General features: G+C 33.9%; 1 protein-coding gene across 24 annotated transcripts in view; it reads right to left on the bottom strand.

Moving 5' to 3' along the window:
* Positions 1–22352, bottom strand: part of Rbp6 (RNA-binding protein 6) — a 464382-nt gene that overhangs the window by 4231 nt on the left and 437799 nt on the right. For 7 of the 24 annotated variants that reach the window (XM_088264853.1, XM_088264854.1, XM_088264858.1 and 4 more), the window contains 5 exons: positions 21126–21210; positions 18286–18318; positions 15878–15961; positions 4562–4627; positions 1153–1424 (listed from right to left, as the gene is read on the bottom strand). In XM_088264853.1, the coding sequence (XP_088120979.1) occupies positions 1153–1424; positions 4562–4627; positions 15878–15961; positions 18286–18318; positions 21126–21210 (540 nt within the window). The remainder of the gene's footprint in view (positions 1–1152; positions 1425–4561; positions 4628–15877; positions 15962–18285; positions 18319–21125; positions 21211–22352) is intronic. The other 17 variants (XM_088264855.1, XM_088264856.1, XM_088264862.1 and 14 more) reach the window with 3 other exon arrangements.

Here is a 22352-nt window from a genome sequence, read left to right as displayed (position 1 = left end):
TAATGGGAGTTGTAATTATTATTAACCTTGCTTATTATATACAAAGTTTATAGATCATTAAGTGGGTTTTTGTTTCTTCTAACAAAAAAAATGTTTTATTTTAAATTGAACAATACGGATAATCTAGTATGAACTAATTAGGAACTTCTCTGCATTTGCTCATTGCTGGGAGGAAACCACGTTTAACTCCTCAGGAGAAGCCTGACTGTTGACTGTCGTCATTAGACCTTCCGTTTCGCTAGAAGAGGGTTCGGCATTTTGCGTCATATCTTGGTTTATAGTACCAATATCCTTCACTAATTGTATCATGTATGATACCACTTCTCGTGGCGATTCCTTATGATTTATCGCGGATCCAATTTCAGATAGGTCCTCACCCAGGCAGGTGCAGAAACGACGCGAACATTGTTTTAAAATTGAAAATGAAAACACATTTTTTTTGCCACTAAGTATTATATTTAGTATTAACGACTAGTTCCGAAAGCTACAATTGCATTCATCGACAGGTTAATAGTAATACCTGTGTTTTAATATTCACCTGTCGATGAAAGCGACTGTAGCTTTCGAAACTAGTGGTTAAAAATAAATGTAATACTCAAATGATAAAAAACAAGTGTTTTTATTCACAATTTAATCATTATTCTTCTTCTTTATAATGGCTATACACCCTTCTTAAGTGTTTTAACCAGTGTCGAGGTATTTAATTTAATCATTACTATACCAGCAATCAACATTAAGTGACTGCCAAAAAAAACATTATTTTTTTCATCAATCGTTATTTTTCCGTCGTAATTTTTACGATAATTTAGTATTCTAGGGTAATATATAATTGAGTACATGTATACGTATATCGGTAGTGTAAAGGCTAAGGGGTATGTCTGTCAAATTTTTCATTTCCTAAGTTTGTTCCACAAAATGTCTAAAATAGTGTATTCCATAATCTGGCAAAAGAATAAAGCTGTAGTTGCAATACTAATTTAGTTTTCTTAAGATATGTACAAATAAAAATACAAAAAATAAATAAAGTTATTTAATTTCGCAAGTTTTTATTGGCTCTCCTGTAAAATTTGGTCTGAGACAGATATACCCCTTTGCCTTTACACTACCGATATGAGATACGATAAATAGTAGGGAAAGGAAGGCTATACTTACAGGGCGGCAGTGCACGCTGACGGGGCTGTAGTTGAGGGGCGCGCGGCTGACCGCGATGGCCGGGAAGCCCGAGGGCTGCGGGCTGGCCGCCTGCACGTAGCCCTCGGCCGGGCTGTACATGTCGAGCGCGGGCCCTGGCGAGCCGGCGGCGGCGCCCGCGCCGAACCCGCGCCCCACGGCGTGCGGCGAGGCGGGCGGCCCGAACCCGGACGCCGCGGCCGCCGCCTGGTAGTTGTTCATCACTGCAACGTACGTACCACTTTGAGTAAGCTCTATGGACACAAAAAAGGCACAGTAAAGCAAGCTACCTACACGTCTCCTGGCGCAGGTACGACACGACCCCTTAATAACGCCTCGATCGAATCTATACTTACAAAGAGAAATATTTGTGTTTTTATTATTTACAAAAATACTTCAATTTTATACTATTTCTGTGAGCTTAAGCGGCTCATTATAAGAAATAGTTATCAAATTGTGATAGAGTGGGTTCGAACCGAGAAACTCTGACTCAAGAGTCCGCGACCACAACCCGACACATTACTTTCATCATACATATTTACTTTCATCATACATATTTCGAGTGAAAGTCCCTCTCCAAGCATAAGATCTCAGTCTCTTTTTTTTGGCGAGGCACAGCGAAACTAAAATTTTAAGTTTTCCGTAAGTAAAAATGTAAAGAAATTGTATTAATAAATTGAACTATATTAAATAAAAAAAATAACAATTGCGAATCACGGATTACGGTAATGTGCTCTCACTGCGTTATCCCGTACTGAGGGCACATTTAACAACATTTATATACACATATAGACACACACACCTAAATATATAAAATTGTAAATGAAAACACTTGTTTTGAGTATTATATTAATTTTTAACAACTTGTTTTGGAAGCGACGGATACTTCCTTCTACATAAACAGTTTATATTCAAACCCGTAAGCGGAAGCATCTGTAGCTTTCAAAATTAGTCGTTAAAAATAAACATAATACTTAAGTTGTAACAAAACAAGTTTTTTTATTTACAATTTAATCAAATCTTACCACAAACTGAATGCCAAAAAATTTATATATATATATATATATATATATATATATATATATATATATATATATATATATATATATATATATATATATATATATATATATATATATATATATATATATATATATATATATTTACACACATATAATTTATTTCTTCTAAATAAAACGAATTTTAAACCGAAATTAAACTGGAACGTGGGTCGGAAACACGAAACACATCCTGAGCAAATAGCTGAGTTTATTTGGAAAACAATAAATTAATCTTTCCTGGATAGACTCGTGGATTTGTAGCAAAAACTTAAATGATTTAGGAGACTAAGAATTTATTAATGGAATTCAATAAATTAACCGATTTTATGTAAGTCCGAAAAGTCTATTTAATTTATTATTATATTTATCCCCATCATTTCATGTATAAATAAATATCATGGGGAAGACGAGGTGTTCAAGTGTTGCAATATAGAGGTAATCGACTTGTCAAGTTATAACATATGTACGTAATATGTAAGAAACACATATTAAGTATTTATATAATAAATATACAACGGATAGGTATAGATCATTTTGATCCTAAACCAGAGAAGTTTAACTCAATCACCGTGATATCTTGCTGTATAGGAAAAAATCTGTATTTATGTTATTGTACCTCTATAAATGAATAACGTTTAAAAACGGGAAATAAACATATAAAATATCATTCCATTAAAAATGCGTCATTGTATTTAGAACTTTCGTAATAGGTACTTACATAAAAAATGTATATTGCAAAACTCGATTGATGCTAAAATTATTAATAGCGAATCGATTTTTAATTTTTTCGTGGCAATTGTGTTTTGTTTCAAATTAAGCCGATATAAGTCATTAAGTAAAAAATATTATAATGATCAAAACAAATGTATTTTTTTGTGTTTACATTTTTTTATTACAGCGCATTTTAAATGAAATTAAGTAAAAACTGATTACAAATTCACAGCGAGATCAGTTTAATTGTGGAGTTAAAAGTCCGATTTTTATATGTCTCAAATTTTTCAAAAAAGTATTTCTTTAAGGTATCTACATACTCAATGGAGAATTTAAAAAAAAAATCACTCACTCATATAATAAAAAACATACATATTTTAAAATATGTACATACAATACATATATTTGTTTATAAATACGGTGAACAAATATTTATAATAAATAAACCATTCTTTTTGTTATAAAATTATTCTGATTAATCTCAGGACGATAATAAAAAAGATCTTTTCCAATATTCATATAAAAGTGACGATGTAAAAAATGCGTTTTGCAATAGTTCATGCTTAGATTTAGAACTTTATAAAAAAAACTTCTGGGAGAAAGTTAAGTATTGGAAGATGGAATGTTTAAGTTTGCACGGTGCCAGCGAGTTAACTTCAAATATCAGACCCATCGATTTTTATTTCAGATTTCAAACTGAGCGAAAATATACTAAAAATTTAGATTTATTATTGGGTTCACGATATTAATATCTCATGATCCGCACTCTCCAACATAAAGAAAATACGCTTTCTCTCTGTTGTTGTAGTTTTAAAAATGTATCCATCATTTAAAAAAGGATTTTAGTAGAATTAAAAAAAAAAAAATACTCCAATAAGTTATGATGTATTGTAGCTCTATTTTTTATTACATTTTAAAATAACTATTTGGGTATTTGAATTTGCGTACAAGGCAATACACCAAGTTAAAATATGTATAATGAATATTTTAAAGTTTAAATAAATATATTCAGTGGAGTGTATGCAACCGCAGGTTTTTTTCAGAAATTATATTCAAATTTGAAATCAAAAGTTTTAAATAGATTGTGACGCGGGTAAATAAATAAATGCGGCTTACTGCATTTACATATAAAGTGAACAGGAACTAAAAATTGTGAGTGGCATTTTTGTGTGAATTGGATGTGCAGTACGAAGAGCGGATAATTATGCATACAAATAGGAAAAAAGTCAGTTTTACACTGAACGTAGACAAAGGTTATTATTAAAGCAGCGTTCTATTTAAATTTCGAAAAAATATTGTTGAAAACTCTGAATGCATCCGTTGTTAGCTGAAATTTTGAAGCAAGGCGTAAATAAAAAAAAATCGCGACGGATTTGAAAAAAAATCGTTGCTCATGTCATAGTACCTTCACAATAATATTGAAGCTGTAGAAAATGTACAAGTGAAATAATGTCTCTATAGCTAAAGCTTTCAATTTGCTTTACATTATCGGCTACTTATTTGTATATAACAGTATGTACATAATGCAAAACTTATCTCTAGTTTAAGGTGCAATTCACGAGTCTAGGAGTCATGCGAGGGGCGGAAGGACGTGTTCTAGCAGGGGTATCTAACGTTACCTGAGAGTGCTTGCGCCAGCAGCGGAGTGTTGTTGTTAGGCGTCAGTTGTCCGTTGGTGAGGTCCACTGCAACATACCAACAGGTCATTCCTTTGCCTGGCTCTACTGAGCCACGGCGAGTAACGACCAACATACCTGTCCTAACAATGCGTCCCATTGAGCCGAGAGCTCCGGAAGTATTACTAGTACCGTCAAACGTTGTCATCGAGAATCCTGCAGTACAAGGCGTAAACACTCCCCGCAAAGTCCCCGAATAGGTAACGATCGATGCAAATAAGTTATCGTGCAGGAGGTGTTAAAATTATTTCAAACAAGGATTTATTGTATAAGTTTATGGTGATGCACAACCAAAAAATTGTGTTTTATCAATTTATTTACAGATAAAATTACCATGCTTGTGTGTGCCTGACGATAAAAATGTACCTCAGTTGGATGCTGTTGAAATTATTAACGATAAAATGAAAGACAGATTTCCGAAACGTATCTGGAATTTAATGATCGGACATTATGCGCGATGGATTTTAACCGAAATATAATCGGATTGTTGTACATGAGGGATGGTATCGGGCGTGGGCGGTCAAGGTTCCGCGGCTTGTTGCGAGGTGGGCCGGAGGAAACGGGGAGGCTGGAAGGAGCGGGTTTGAGGGATATTGGCTGCGAGGGGGATGATTGATGGCCCGACGAGTGGATCATCATCCCGTGTCGGGGTGTGGTCTGCGTGATACATAAACCCGGAATCCCATTTCATTATTATTAAAAAGAGTTATACTTCAAACAGCTACGGAATGAATCGATACATTATTTTTCATTTAACCCTAAAACTGCTAAAACACGGATATATGTTATTATCCATCAGAACCGGGAAGCAAGTAAAAGAAGCTGCTAATGCTTAAATATTTATTAAGCATCTGATTTAACGCATGCTTGTTTTTAAATTTGATAAGGAACACTACAATTATAATATTTGACTTTCAAGTGCTATAATTAAGAAAGAAATGTAACTATTACCGCAAGGCGCCTTTGTTAAGCTGAAATAAATGCGTTTTTATTCTTCAGCATTCTCACAACGACCTTACTATTATCCATCAAAGGAAAATACGTTTTTGGTTTCTTTAATACAAAAAAATATCCAAAGCTGAATTTCAAACAGCATGCTCAAAATAAAAGGTATACGATATGAAATATCCTTCTTTGGTAAGACAAGTCAGACAGGAGGAAGGTTCTGACCCGTGATATATTGACGTGCCGTTTAGTAGAAAAACACGTGGCTGGAATCCATTTAGCGCTACACAGTTCCTAAGGCGTGGGAGAATTAAATGTGTTTTTGATACCGGCCATCAATAACTCAGTGGCGGTGATAATCTCCATTGCAAATTAAAGCGCGAGTCTTTATCCTGTTCTCTTCGGTGCACAAACAAAAACACAAACCGTATACTTCCAGACACGTGGAGGGGGGATTCTAAGCGGAGATAAACTTTCGTGAAAACTGAGAATATTCCGCTGATGGATTTCCGAAACAGTATAAAACAAATTATTTGCACAATAAATTATGTATTTGTATTGAAGGTTACGTACGTGTAGTATTATTAATACTGAATCACTAATACGATATACGAAAGAAATATGATTATTATATAGAGTAAGAAAACCGATGGCACACACAGCCACAAGCATGGTCAGGGAAACTCATATGGGACACATTGATAAGTAAATATGTTGGTGGTTAGTTGAAAAATTCTATGATAATTAGAACACAACACAAAAGATGTCTTACTTTGACTTTTCTAAATAGTTATTCTATTAATAAGTTAGTAAACTATTATTTTTTGTTTTCTATCTATTATATTATAATTTTTATCACATTTGATAGTTACTTGAAATACGTAAAACGTTAATTTCTACTCTTTTTAGTTAAATAGTTTTTCTAATATGAATATGTGAAACTAAAATTTCGTTATTTTGTCTGAAAAGCTATTCTATGTAATAAACTTCTTTTAAATAATTACATGTCTATGATAGATATAGTCATTTGTAAAAAAATCAATACTACAATTCCATTATATCACTGCCTTATATGGCTAAATGTGTATCTAGTTATGGAAAAACAAATATCAGGATAAAGATACAATACATTATTTCCAATAGCAGAACATAAAGATCGGCGATTATTATAATCGTAAAGTAATATCTATTAGTATGTCATATGACATCGCTACATACATACATTATATATTTGAAATAATCTACAAAGTATAATGATGACACAATTGAAACATAAAAATCGTAAGTATTATCGTAAGTAAAAAATCTACTGTTTTTCGTATTGTTTTCATATTTTTGACGTAAAGACGACTATCGAAAAAGTATTAAAAATTGGGTAAATATTATAAAAGAGAATGATATACATTTCGTACAAAAAGAAAAAAAACCTTTTAAAGTTTGTTAAAGGTATGGATATTGAAAAGGTTTTTATGTATGCATATATTTACATGTATATATTTTTACAAATATTGTTATTTACTTAAAATACGAACTATTGACTAAATTTAAAGGCTTTTGTATTGTGTATTATAAGCAAACTCTGTTTTATTCAAATTGGTAAAATTAAACGCCATTTTCCCATGCCTTCAAATCAAAGTTAATATCGAAAATTGAATTTTATGGACAAATATGTATAACTTTTCTATTCTAGTAAATTTAATTTTTCTAATGTGAAAATTCAAATTAAACCACTAAAATAATAGATCATATAAAATATGTTAAAGCTATTTCTAGTTTTCTTTTATGACTGTCTATTTTATGTCAATTGAAGTCTAAAAACGCCATTTTACAATATCTAGGTTTTAAAACTTTACTAATCACATGATTTAAAATACACAATAATTATATTTGAGTGGCGTTTCACAAAAACACTATGTTTTATAACCTACCAACAAAATACACGTAGAAAACTCGATACTTGTGTAAGACAAACAGTATTATAGTAGTTAATTACTCGCCCTCCAATTGACTTCCAGAAGCAGTGATTCTCTTCTTGGTCTTCCTATTGCGCACTTATTGTATTGAAGAGTATTATTTGGTTTTCACTTATTGTACACTTTGCTGTACGTTGAACAGAATCATTCGCCTGTGGGTGCCTTTGCTGGATGCGAATCAGGCACTGCTTACAATATTTACCTTCGTCATCACATTAACTTCAATGTTTTATCGCGAGTGACAGTCTTTCAAGCGATGGTCGATGCGATGTTATGCAGTATATCGTTTATCTTCTTGTTGGATACACCATTGATTCTATATTTATATAATTCTGAACTTTGAATTGAATATAATATGATTCGTAAATGAATCCTTAATATATTTATTATTCACGTTTGGTAATACCTTACTCCGTTAGTCCAGAGGCTGAATGATCTACAGGTACCTAATATTCCTACCGGGAGAAGGGAAGGAACGGCAAAAAGAAATTGCTAAGCTAACGAAGTAAATACAATAAATTATACAAAAGATTCTAAAGCAAAAAACATCAAATATAAAATCTGACCCATCCAAGCACCACCCCCATTGACGTGTTAACTCATCACACGTAGTAACTAAAATGCTCGATGATGCAGAACTATGGAAAGTGGAAGTACAAATGTTTGCTAGAGATCTATTCCTATACTTGGCCAAATCATAATTTTCTACATTTTTTAAGGATATTCAACACCTTTCGCTAAACATTACACAAGCACTAATTCTATGCAGGTGTTGGTGAATATGTACAGATTCTCCAATTTATGTGGGTTTAAGCGAAAATACTGACATTTATCGCGAAGGCTTCTGGAAATCCAAAATTTTGTCGGTTTTAGTGCTCTATTTTAGAGACTTATTTGTATAATGTTGAACGAAAATAGTGAACGTGTGGAAAGGTCGGTTTAGCAGCTAAGCGTGTAATTTGCGTGTTTGATGATATTCGAGAGAGCGGTTAGCAGTCGCGACTACCGGTTCGGTCATTAGTTGCGGTCGTCACTAACGACCCGTTAATCAGTCATCTATGATCGGAAGCTGCAAATGACGCGAATCATCCGCGCCGGCTTAATGCTTTTTTGCCATCCGCCCGTTTCCGCGTAGATATATTTCTGTTTTGTGGTTGCAAATACTCCTCAGTCGAGATAGGACACGACAAAATGTAGAAAATTTACTAAATTTGTAATATCTGATAACGACTTTCGAAAAACGCGGGTTTTAATTTCATTGAAAAATATTATAATTGTGAATATTATTCGTGTTTCTTTTTGGCATCGTAATTTTTCTCAAATATAAGTAAAAATGATAATGTATTGTAGTCTAAGTATTATAACATGTGTACGAACTATGAAAAAATGGTTGCTATGTAAATTTTGTTTATACGCATCTACATAATAATAATGTTATATTATTATACTTCTATAGCGATATTTTAGAAATCATTTAATTTGACTTTTGGGGTACATGAAGGCTTACCATGTGACAGGCACAGGGGCCCTGGTCGGCTGGCACAGCACCACGAGCCTGTTGGGCATGGATGGGTCAGAAATCGTTCCAATTCTTTCAATAACAATTTTCTTTTTACCGCAATAAGGAAAGGTCAAGATTTGAAAGTGTGTGTACAGTCGTGGTACGAAATAACGAAAAACGATCATAAAGGGTTATTTTTCTTCTTCTAACTTCCTTTCGTTCATTCTTTCTTCCCCATACATCTACACCGCTATAGTCGTTTTAATTTAAGAACGTTTGATTCATTAAAAGCTTTATTTAACTTCGCCATAGTATATTTATAAATATATGCATAAGACAGATATGTTGCAATGATCGATGTTTTCTTATCACTTACAACTAACAATATTAATCACATTATCGATACAGTTTTTTAAAATTATTTTTATATATTTGTATTATCTTAGATTACGATTATCAACACCCGAATATTCCGCATACGAGATGAAATGTATTGTAAAGAACACCTAGTAATATGATGACTGCATGAACAGTAACTTTTGTGATAAATCAGAAACGGAGACTAATAAGCGATTAGCAAACGTCACGCAAGTCGACCGAGGTCGGGACCCCGCGGCCAATACCCAAAGGTTAGGCACCCCTTTAACATTCGCCCCTATACCTCGAATCTCGCGAAAACAAACTTAAATGATTTTACCATATAATGTATACAAAAAACGTGTGATAAAAATAAAATTCTTCAATGATTTAATAATAAGTAAAATGTTTCCATCATGGACCATTAATTTTTAAACGAAACAATATTCGCGTAAAGTAACACATCTTATGCGTAGATGAAACATTGATTATCCAGTGGTTTTCTTTTATTTTTTACCAGAGGAAATGCATTACGATTAGCTAAATATTTAATTCAGAAGCTTAGAGATTATGCTCAATTAATTTATAATACATGGATGGAGGCGGGACGGTTGCATAATAACTTCGTAATAATAATAATAATAAAATGTATACCGAGATTTGAAAGTGTCGTGCTTTTACTTCAATATTATTCTTAACATTTGAGCGCTTCCAAAGTATAGAAGAAGGATTCTCAAATACATAACTTAAATAAAGTTATTCGCAAACCAAGCGTATTTTATCAATAATAACCTATTACTTAAACAAATTTCAAGTATCGTATTTTGTAGAATATGAATATAGCATCAAATAAAAAAATATTTTCCATATTCCTTCGTTTTATCAAGTAATTGCTTCAGTACAAGCAAATATTGTTATTGTGAATCGTATTTATTTAATAAATATTTTGAAATATTTGAACGATAATATTTGATAACCTATTAGTATCCATTAAAAATACCCAAATGTATTTTGATAAGGCCTGTTAAACATTTAAAAGGGATGAAATACATTATCAAACATCAGCGCGTTCATTCCATATTTGTAATATGTCATAAATTTCTTCTTATTCATAAAATAGCAAATAAAAAGCATACCGTTAACTTATTATACCAAAGCTCGTATTGAATTGTAAATATAGATATTAAATATTTTAACAGTAAAACTTTATTCTGCACAAATATCTGGGTTGACAGTTGAACAACGGGAATATTTCTTCTAAACAATAAAAACCTATATGCAGGATACTCTGGAAAACTAATCATAATTCTATATTTGCGTAAGTTGTTAGCCGTCAAGTAAACGAAAAATATTGAAATATCGGAGGACAATAATAATATCCCTATCCATCTTAAGAAATGTTATAAGAACAATTATATTTTGTGTTCTATAAATATGTACTTCACTTACATAGATGACGTTACGTTCTTACGAGTCTTTATGTCAAAACATGGCACAATATCGTAACTGCTGTGGCAATAACACTATGTCATTTGTCGGAGGGCTGAGAAAACATATAAGTCGCTTAGGGACACAATGTAGCGAGGAGCGAGGCGAGGTAACATCGTTATTGGAGGGATTTTCACGGAACGACCGTTCGCTTTTAATAGTGTACAAATGAGTTGCATTGATTTACGAGCGGTCAGCTCCACCGCATATACTCCCCGGACTCTCTGTGCGAGAATTGCGGTTTTATGAGAAAAAACACAACCTGAAATTACAAAAGCGAGACAAAAAATGTGTATAATCTGAGTTCAATCCGAATAAAGTTAAAGACCACTTTATATAGTTTTACAAGTTGTGACGTTAGCAAACATCGACTCGGACTATTATATTATTAAGTTCAGCCTACAAAGTCATGGCTTCAAACCTCAACAACAAAAGGTGTTGTTAAGGTTTTGAGTGATTTATTGTTCGTTACATTGCATTACTCATTGTTAACAGGAACGACAACAAAAGCTATTGGCATTTGGAGGATTCGAAATAGTCGGAATCTCTCGCGGCTTTAGAAACTTGAAGAGAGAATTTGTTTACTCCGTGAGTTTGGGAAGTGTGGAGAGGTTCGGAAGGCATATCCCGGGGACGTGACATTAACAAATGACCCGTTATTAATTATTATAGGGTGGCGATTGTATTACAGCCGCGTGGCCAGGGTGAAGGTTTATGCGAGATTTGTAGGCGGGAGGGAGTGTTGACACAACTTCAGCCGGGCTCCTCGCAACTTGCGTTCCTCTCCCTCGCTCGCCTCCCCACTTGATGTATTGCGAACGGGTTTCAAACTTTATTACGGGTTTACGAAATTAAGATACAACTTTCACAAGTATCGATAGTAGCAAATAAACTTTTCAAAAGCTTTCCATGTGAATATTTTAATCTTAATGCTGGGAAGGCAATTTCCGGTAGGGTTGAAGAGTTTAAAAATATATATTGAAATAGAAATAATTAATATTAAATTAAAATGAAAACAGAATGATCGAAAATGAGAATCAAATTCCTGAAGCGATTTTATTTCAAGGTTGATTAATTTGTAAAAAATAAAGGTTTTCCGCAGGATTCAATGTATTAAGCCGGCCGAGAATTCCGCTTGTGCGACAAATGAGAAAACCAAATTGATTAGAGGTAATATAGAATCCTGACTCCCATTTAGGGGTTGAGGTACACCAACATAATATATGTGGACTTTCTATCAAACCTTATCCTCATATATAGGGGACATAAAATTGAATAATAAACAAAATTGTTTAATGTTACTAGAATTTTATGAATTTTATAAATTCCATTTCAGAATCGTGCAATGCTTCAAGTGTATTGTTTGCACACATGCAATTTAAAATTAATTCACATTTATTTTACATTTTACTCAAGTAATCTCTGATAATCGTTTTTACCTCCTAAATTTGTATAATTTCTACACGCTAACTAAATGAAGAATAATTGAAGCGGTAGCAGTCTGCGAATGCATGTTTGTGGTTAAACAAAAGTACCTGTCAGTGAGATAGCTATATGTACATATGTATGTGAGTACATATATGAAGGTACGCCATTTGAACCACCGGCGTCTGGATAAATCATGCGCCACCCAATTACTTCGGAAGGTAGAAGGATCACGGGGTGAGAAGGTGACGGGACAGGGACGGGAAGGGAAGGCTCTTGCGCCGGAAGGGTGGAGCGGGAGCGCCGGAAATCGCCTTCGCCGTTTCAAAAATCGAACGCCGAGAATGTCATTTTGTGAACGCGTCGGTTGACAATATTTTGCTGTATACGAGCTGTAGTTCGTGTCATGCGGGTTTCCACTTTCTCAAATAAAAGCACGCAAACCGTGTTACTTTGAAACTTTGTCTTACGATAGAGCATTTTTCAAATCGACGCTAAGTTATTAAAAACTTTATATTGTGATAAAAGCGCCTTTAAAAGAAAGCTGTAAAATTAAAAAAGCTTTCATGCAGATAAAAAATATTTGAATAACGGATATGATAATACAGTATTCGGATCCTTTAACTATGTGACGATGTACCATGATTTGACAAAAGTACTTAAATTTTAATGACATTATAACTCGACATCTACATGGCTAATGAAAGGTAATGCCATACGTGAAAAGTAAATCGTTTCACGCGGGAAGCTTAACGATCACGACACGTGACTGGTGACTGGTAGTACCTACTCATCACGAACTATTCGGTATTTCTAACCAACATTATTTACTACTCCATTAAATAATCCTACAATCTAAACTCGTCACACTCTTTTTAAAATTACGCGAAGGTCTTAGAATATCTATCTAACATTTAGTCGATTAAATGGCTAATATTCTGAAAATTTAGTCTAATAATATGATGAAAGTATGTACGTCTAGAAACACCTAGAAAGACTACTTGATTTTATAAGAAAATTCTAAAATGGCGGTTAATATTCAATACCCTATAACAATCTTACTCCTACGGCGTAATAGATTATACATATTTTTTTTACTATTTTACTAAAACTGAGTATATATTTAAAATTGGATTTATATACTTGAACCATACATAAAACTGACGAAAGTATTTGAAATAATTCCGGAATAATAAAACAGAAGAATTCGCAGACAAATCATTAAAGGATATCTTAGTTTTCGTCAAAAACGCTTCACTGTGGAATACGCCGTGGAAATTTATAACGGACGTAAAAAGTGTCACTTAACACTAATTGATTTTTCTTGGTTATTAATTCCGGTCCGCTTTGGTCGGAAAGTTCCAGCCGGCGACCGTTAGCTGGATCCTAAATTATGATGGAACACGGTAATGGCACTTAATGAGCGGGCATTAATATGGTTCAAGTCAGACTGAAACATGGTGGCGATCCACACAGCCTTCCAGCGATAATTAACTAGCCTATTCGGAGGATATCGAATCTATGCATGCCTTTCCAATATTAGATTCGTCCGTGAACTGCAGTCAATGTACTGCAAAGTGCCATCAACTGTTTTTTTATAACCGATTTAGATTTTTTTCAGAACTTGTGATTGACAAAAAAGTAACGTAACATTTAAAAAATCAACAATTTCATTTTAAGTGTATAAAAAGCAAACTTACTCATGAACAGTTTTGTTTTTGTTTATTATTTAATCAATAATTTAAAGGATACTTATTGATTTTATTGATTGTTATGGCACGTTATAACAATCATCACGAATTCGTATGAATTATATATTGTGTTTTATGTGCACAAATCAATATTTAAGTGTATCAAAAACGCATTTTCGTTCATCTTTATTACAATCAAAGTACTCTTATTTCCGTACAACAAAGTTGGTTGGAACTCATCAAATCTCCATAATAATTGTACTAAGGTAAGACCACTAAAAATAATCATATTATGGTAAGATCACTAAAAAGAGTTACGTTAACGTAAGACCTCTTAAAAAAAACTGTTATGAAAATCCAATCAATCAATCTGATATCAATAAAGTGACCGCGTTTGTGAGCCGTTCTACAATATATTTAAGAAAGGTATATTATACGTGAAAAGGACGTTTTAGTTTTATGTATGTAAATTCATGCACGCGATCTGTATATTACCAGATAAGAAAATAAGCTTTATGGCTCGCCTCAAATCAGGATTTGAAAAAATAATACTACACTTATTACATTCGTTTGTTTCTGAAAATTGAAACTTGGATGGCGAGTATTATAAATGGTTATTATTGCTCGTAAGTTTTAACTTTTACTTTAGTTATGGCATTATTATTGTAGGACGGTGGGTCAACGTATAAATTCAAAACCGAGGTCATTTGATTTTATTTTGAACTCGTATGATAAACAATTAAAACTTTTGGGTTTATCGATATTTAAAAATAAAACGATTTTTCAACGATAAATGTTCATGGGATTATTTAACCATATCAATAAAGATTCTCCACATTAAATCTGTATGAATGTCTCAAATATCGAGTGAACAAAATAAATTGATAGAATTGAAGGTTCTCGGATTAATGGAAAAAATATTGAAGCGTTTAATGATCCTACCGTGTACCGGAACGTGATAAGGGTATGAATAATTCGGCGGAAATCAAAGTACAGTACCATAAGGAATGACTTTAGAATACCAAAGACGAATGTATTACATCACAGTTCTTACATTACATTTTAAACTAACAGAAAAGTGTGGCTTTACCACGAGCCAACAGATCTGTGTGGCGTTCTCAACTTTTAAAATACGTTTATCGTGAAATTAATTGTATTAATTAATCGCATCTTGAATATGAGTATCATAGCATTATTGGCGATATGAAAGCAAAAATCGGTATTTGTATTATCTAACCAATTTGATTGATCAATTTTGTCAGAGATGAGGTGGTAATATGATTGTGCGATTCCAAGAAAGATAGTATGTATGATGGCCAGGTTATGAAAGTATTCATTTTTAATTTCAATTTTACTTGGTACTTGGCATTATTTCAAATATGGTGTTTGAAAATGACACGGAATGCATCGAAATACATATCACAATAGATTTTAAGATTTATTTTTATTTTTTTTTAAATAATTTTAAAACATATTACATACATAAGTCATATATGTATATAATATTCTCGATGAGTAATTTCCATTTCTCATTTTGGGACGTGGGATTAAACTAAACATGGGGTAAAACCAAAATTAAAAATGGATAGATTTGACCACAAAATGACTGCCGATTGAATCAGTGAAATTATGAAAGCATTGCCTATGACGGTACTTTGCAGAAGGTCTCCGAGCGCGCGCAGTGACGGGCCTCGAGCGACGGAGGACAGACGAGAGAGTGGCAAACTAAAGCGAGATTCGTGGTACGGGGACGCGGGTGTTCACAGGTGCATGGCATGCATGTTGGCCGCTGCCGCGTACACACCCGTCAGGTGGTCTAGGGGGTGGTAGGGCAGCAGTGTGGTCAACGGGTGGTGGTGGAGGCTGGCCAGACTGTTACCTGTTGGGTAGGGCAGGCCGAAACTGGGGTAGCCCGAATAGCCCCGGCCGGCGGCGTACGCGGCGTATGCGGCCGCTGGGAAACCTGAAACCAAGTGCACGCGTTAGGGGGGTGCCACTCTATAGATCAAATCCGACCATCCTGAAATCAAACAACTAAAACAACACAGTTAAAAATCATTTTTAGTATTTGTATTACATTGAGATATTATTAATAAATCCATTAATTAATGAATTTAAAAAAAAATAATAAATTTTATAAAATAAAATATCTATGTTTCAAACACTTTTTACTGGTACATTTTTTCAATATGTACTGATTATTAAGTGGTTAAAAACAAAGTTGTTTTATTTTATAAAGTTTATAAAATGTGCCACAAAGTATTTGCAAAAAAACATTTAAGAAATCAAAAAATGTTTTTTAATTAATATTTAACAAAATAAATTTATTTAAAAATGAATTTAATTGTAAGATTAAAATATTTTTATTTGCATCAAATTTATTTGACCGAAGTGATGTTTTGGCCGGTTATATCGAAACTCGTGTCATACATGTTAACTAATTTAATTTGAAACAATTTAAAACAAATACATACTTACAATGTTTACTTTTCCTTTATTTAAACAACATTATTATACACATATGGAATTCAATTGTTTATAGGATGTATTGGTTCACCCACCGATAAATGGAAAATATTTTGTCATAGTTCAAATTTTTTCAACAAAAAATATCGATTTAAGCTTAAGTATTTATATTTTTTTATATGTATTTTGATATTAGTATTGTTTCACAAAAAATTGTATGAGTTGAGTTTGGATTATTAGCTACAGTATTTTAATTGAAAAAACACACCAAATTTTTTTACAAGAATTTCGTCATATTGCCATGAAATCTTCCTTTTATAATTAAAATATCAGCCCCACATTTGAATGTGTGCAAAAATTGGTAGTTAAAAAAATAAATAGACACATTTTCGAATGGAAATCAGGATTAATTAAAGTTTACAATTTTTGTATAAAGCTTTTCACTTCAAAAATAGTATGTTTATTTATTCCGCATGCCTTATATCATAGTCGTAGAGGAGAAAGTGACCAACTAACAAAATACAAAAAAGTTCAGCAGGGCCATTTAAGTCACTTTTGTTTGGCAAGAAAATAAACATCAATGCAGTTTGTCACTTTTAACAAGTCAATATATTGTACTATCAAGTTTAAAATCGCTTTGGGATTTTTTCAGGGCAATATTAAGCTAGTAAGATATCAAATAGTCAACCATCACGTTTTTGTAAACGAATGCACTTGGTCACTTTCTCCTGTAAGACTACGATATAAGCACGTACGATTCAGTTAGAGAAGCATTAGGGGATAATTATGCGAGGGAAGATTCACGTGTTGCTTGGCCTGATTTAGTATAAACACGACGCTGCAGGCGGAGCGTAATCTCGGTCCCATTATTACTGCGCAAGATTATGGTGAGTTAATAGCGAACGCGGCCGCCATCAGTTTGCACGGTGACGAGGTATTTGTGTAATTAAAGCGCTAACTAGGGCTACACGGAGCGGGCGAGAATTTCGCGAGTGAGGTGCGACCGGCCGCGGGAGATGAAACAGCGCGGATAGTTGCCCGAAAGGTCCACGCCGGAGGGAGGAAGGCTGACCAACTTGTTGATGCGGTCGCAAAATTTAGTGTGGCTAAACGGATTCATTTTCATGCGCGTACTTGTCGGAAATACCACAAACGAAATATATTGCCCGCTTGTTATTATCACACTATTTCGTAGGACCTCCGTGTTGTTATCATTATAGTATTTGGTTACCGGGCTGGAGGTCCCGGGTTTGATTCCCAGAGGGGGGGGGGGGAACAAATATTACAGCATTTTGAGTGTGTCCAAATACTTGTTCACAAATCTGGATTATCTCCAATTACAGGAGTTATTAAACTTTAACCAGCCGATGAATGACGTAAGCCCCGTAAATGCTTAGATTTCCATATTCTTCTTCATCTTTGTTGATATGTCAAAAAATAATATGAAAAACTAATTTTAGTTCTATTCAACACTCTGATATTTATTTATTTAGTATCACCCTGGACTGGTCCCTGAAGCGCAGGAGTGATCACCTTGCCTTCATGTAAGTTGCAATTAAGAGAACACTGTGTCAATACGATGTAATACCCTATGGACTATTGGGTGCGGATAAGAAGTTTCGTAGGGCCAATTATTTTATTCTTATTTTTAAAAGGAAGATTTTTTTATTTGAATTTTTTTCAATATTTCATTCTTTGAAAAAATCATATTAAAAGTATTTTAAAGAAGTGCTAGAGTAAATGGAAAATTTGAACATAAATACAATTTTATAAAGAGTAAGTGATAGTAAACATAATAGTAATATGAAAGGGTAAGCTTACCGTCAGGAAGTGCTCCCAATGACCACATGAAATCTAGAAATACAAAACAAAAACGCTTTAATTTATTGCACGAACCGGTTTTAGTGAAAGTTGTTACGAAACATTTTATTTAAATAAAAAATGAATATTATTTGCGGAAATGCTAAGAAAACTACAGTGAGAAAATAATTAAAACTCTCAAAACTAACCAAAGCAAATATGTACGTTGTAACTACGCGGATACCACTTTCATACATAGACACACTCACGAAGAATATTCTGTATTAAATGAAAGGAAGTAAGTATTTTGGAAAGGGTTGAGGTAAAAGGACAAAAACGTGGTATTTTATCTGTCTGAGACTATTTTTCACCAATCAAGGACTATTCTATGTTAATTTTATTGAACAAAGTCTAGAACGTCTTTGTCTAATGTCTACCAATAAATAAACCACATAGATTTATGATCCATACGTTTACACATTTATTATTTAATTTTGTAAGCATAGTAAACACGTTTACTTATTTTATTGAAATACAATCATATTTTGTCTAGTCTAAGTAATGATCAATGAAATTGTAAAACATTTTCTATATTGACAAAATATGCAGACAATTCCACGTTAACAAAATGTAGGTACAATATTTTCGATAATAATTGGTTATTCACTCCAGTTGTGATCGATATTTTTAAGTATGTACGAAATAATAAGGCAACATCTTAGAATATTCAGAGAACAGCGAAGCGTCTTTCTCGACACGGTAATGGAGACATTTTAGTGAAACTCATTTCTGCTCCAGTCTGTTACGGCTAAAGAAATATAGAAATAATGATCGCGAGCTTCATAATGTTTTGTGAAATTGTCTGCACCATTATATTGTAACTGGCGTACCGTAAAATCACCAAGGTAGACCGCGGATATTTCTCATATTTATGTGCCATTATTTTAATGCTTTTGTAAAAACGTATCCCGTAAACTCCCGCGTCTTACTGTTGTCAACGGCTTGTTGGAATTACATAAGGATTTGTGAAGTATAAAAAAGGTAAGAATAAATACATATTGTATTTTTTTCTGTTGAGGAAACGACATTGCCGTTATATTTTAAAATACTAAACTTTAATTTTTCTACCAGTGGTGTCAGGGTACGCCAGAATAGTAATATTTAGTTTACACAATATATAGACGACTAGAGAAAAAGTGTTATAATTGAAGGATACACGAACACGAAGAGTTGAACATTCTATGATATGTGAAGTTTAATATTGTCAAATATTTAATGTTCAACTAACCCTGTTCATGTTCGAACGGCAAAGAGTAAAAAGCTATTTTCTCATAAATCTTATCTAGAAACTAGAGTTCGTCTAAGACGAACTCGGAATGTTCAAAGTTTAGGAACACTTTTGTCCCTCTAAGTTTCAAAAACACCCATTAAGTTAAATATATATTTATGTTACATTAATTTGAAATAATACCTATAGAAGGAGATTAAATAAAGTTGACAACGCTATACCTTCGATGACCCAAAAGTTGTAGTTCACCTAAAACTAGATGTACTAGTAAAAATAAGGCAGTATTTTAGTAAATATTCAACATGAAAATTATATATTGGTCAGTAGCTATTAGTGATTATAAGAAAACTTTAACTCAACTGCTCTAAAAACCATATTTATCTCACTGTAGTTCATAAAGTTGACTAAACTAAGGAATAATGTTTCTATCTGAAAACAAATCTCTCTACTCGAATATGATCAGAACATTGCAATATTCCCAACGGAAATCGTATAATCCACGAACTTTTTTTATAATATTTAGATTTGTTACTAACTGACATTCAAGCAGGTGAGGTTCGGTAAATGGAAAGTTGGCAGAATACATAAAGTCCTCGGGGAAACTCGGTAATATTGGATCAATTTTAATACGAGTATTTATGGTCACGACAAATTTACCAAACATACTCCAAATATTTTTACTCTGACTAAAGTTTAAATTCGATTAATAAACAACGCCAACTTTGTTTCGAATGAAATTGTACCAAATTTTACGAGTCCTTGTAACTAATTTCATAATTAAAGGGAATTAGTAAACAAGGGTATTTTCTCTTAATATTAAAGATAATTATATTTTTATGTTTGCCATACCATGATATTTGTATCGTAAAATATGCGTCTAACATAGTTAACGTAATCAGTATCATAACTTAAACTAAATAAAGAGATTCCAAGGAAATCGTGTAGCTGCTTCATAATAATATTATCAGTTATCATGGAATATAAATACGAATGGCTTTTCACATTATTTTAAATTATGTAGCGAAACTCTTCACTTTGTACCGGCTGAAAATATACCTATTTTAATGAAAATAAGTACAAAGATCCACATGAAAATGTTAGTAAATGTTAAATAGCATATAAAGTGTTCTGAAATCGTCAAAGGTTAGTAAATGTTAAATGACATATAAAATCGTCTCCTTTCAGGTGAAATAATAAAAGGGGAAATATTCGGAAGCGGGTGTCGGGAGCGCGCGCGTCGTGTGTCTCGGGGTAGGTTAGAGGTGGTGGCGGTGCGTCGGCAGCAGCAGCGCGGGTCAGAGCAGGGGAGCGTAGTGCGCGGGGAGGTGGGTGGGGAGGTGCGCGGCGAGGTGCGCGGGCAGCGGCGCGGGCAGCGGGGCGGCCAGCGGCGCGGGCAGCGGCGCGTAGAGCGCGTGCGCGTCCAGGGCGTGCGCGCCGAGCAGGTCGGCCAGGCTGAGCGGCGCGGGCGCGCGCGGCCGCAGCGCGGCGAGCGCGGCCAGCGCGCGGCGGTAGGCGAGCACGGGGGGCGGGGGGTAGGGCGCGTAGCGCGGGGATGCACCCGCGAGGGACTCACCGTAAGCGCCGCGGCCGGCGGCTCTCGTCTTGGCGAGGTTGGCGGGCAGCATCACCTCCTTGGGCTGCGCCTTCTTGCATTCCACCTGCAACACCGTACCGAGTGAGACATACACGTGTATTACACCAACTCATATCCTCGAATTAAACTCGGCGATTCCAAAACGTTACAAGTCCATTTTACAAAAAAAGCTAAATACTCACAAAATGAACATGAGATACACTTATCTCTCATTTCATATTTCAATGGTGAAATTGTTATGTTTTCGAATTACACAATTCATTTCATTCTATGTTGAAACCCCATATAGTAAAATCTCGGCAGCACTTAATCTCGGCATTAGTGCTTTCGCATTTACTTTGGTAGTATTAAATGAAAATGTTTAAATGTATTTAAAAATTTAAAAAAGTATTTTTTGTTATTGATAAGAGTATTATTTGGGGATTCGCACTTTTAGGATTTCAAACATTCAGCAATCGAGTGACTGTTTATTGTTACAATAAAAGAATTCAAACAGTTACCTACTGTAATATTTACATTCCACACATAAATCAAAACATTTTTTCGAAAAAATAATTACCTACATGATCATAATTTGTCGTCCTGTCGATAACAAAACGTTTTTTTAGAACATCATTAAGAATAAACCGATATATATCATTATTTATAAATGTATGTTGTAGGTGTTTTTTCAGTTTGTTAAAAATTGTTCAGCGTATCAGACTACTTTTCTGTGAGTAAATAAATTACGACGGCTAGATGTGTGACTGCTCGCACTAAATTTTAATCATTTGCAACGAGTCCTCGAGAGTAGTTGGATTATTACGAGAACTAGAGTTACGCTTTAGTTTCTTATCATTTACACGTTTCATTAAGTGTAAGACACATTGATAAATTAGTTGAATACCGCAAGTGGAGGCTGGCTCAGTGGCTCAGCGGCTCAGCGACTCAACTCCAGTGGGGGCCCGGAGAGATGTGAGATTTGCGGGATTTTCCCGTCGCAACGAAGTGTATGAGTATTAGTCGAAAAATCTCTTATACTAACTATTGTGCTATTTTCTCTGACTAAAATAAAACTTTCGCAAATAAAAATTTCGAGAACGCAGAATAAATGTTTCTTTAAAAAGTAGGAAAAATGTTTCCTTAAAAAGTCTTCGTTTCTAAAATGACGTGGTACGAAAACTTTACGTTCCCTTGGCTTGTACATCCTTGCAAAAGACAAAGGGT

The sequence above is a fragment of the Brachycentrus maculatus genome, unplaced genomic scaffold (genome assembly GCF_059751285.1).
Source record: "Brachycentrus maculatus isolate JH-2025_06_01 unplaced genomic scaffold, ASM5975128v1 h1tg000238l, whole genome shotgun sequence".
NCBI classification, from domain to species: domain Eukaryota; kingdom Metazoa; phylum Arthropoda; class Insecta; order Trichoptera; family Brachycentridae; genus Brachycentrus; species Brachycentrus maculatus.
Note: the sequence above shows the minus strand (reverse complement) of the source record. Positions and strands in the feature narration are given on the sequence as shown.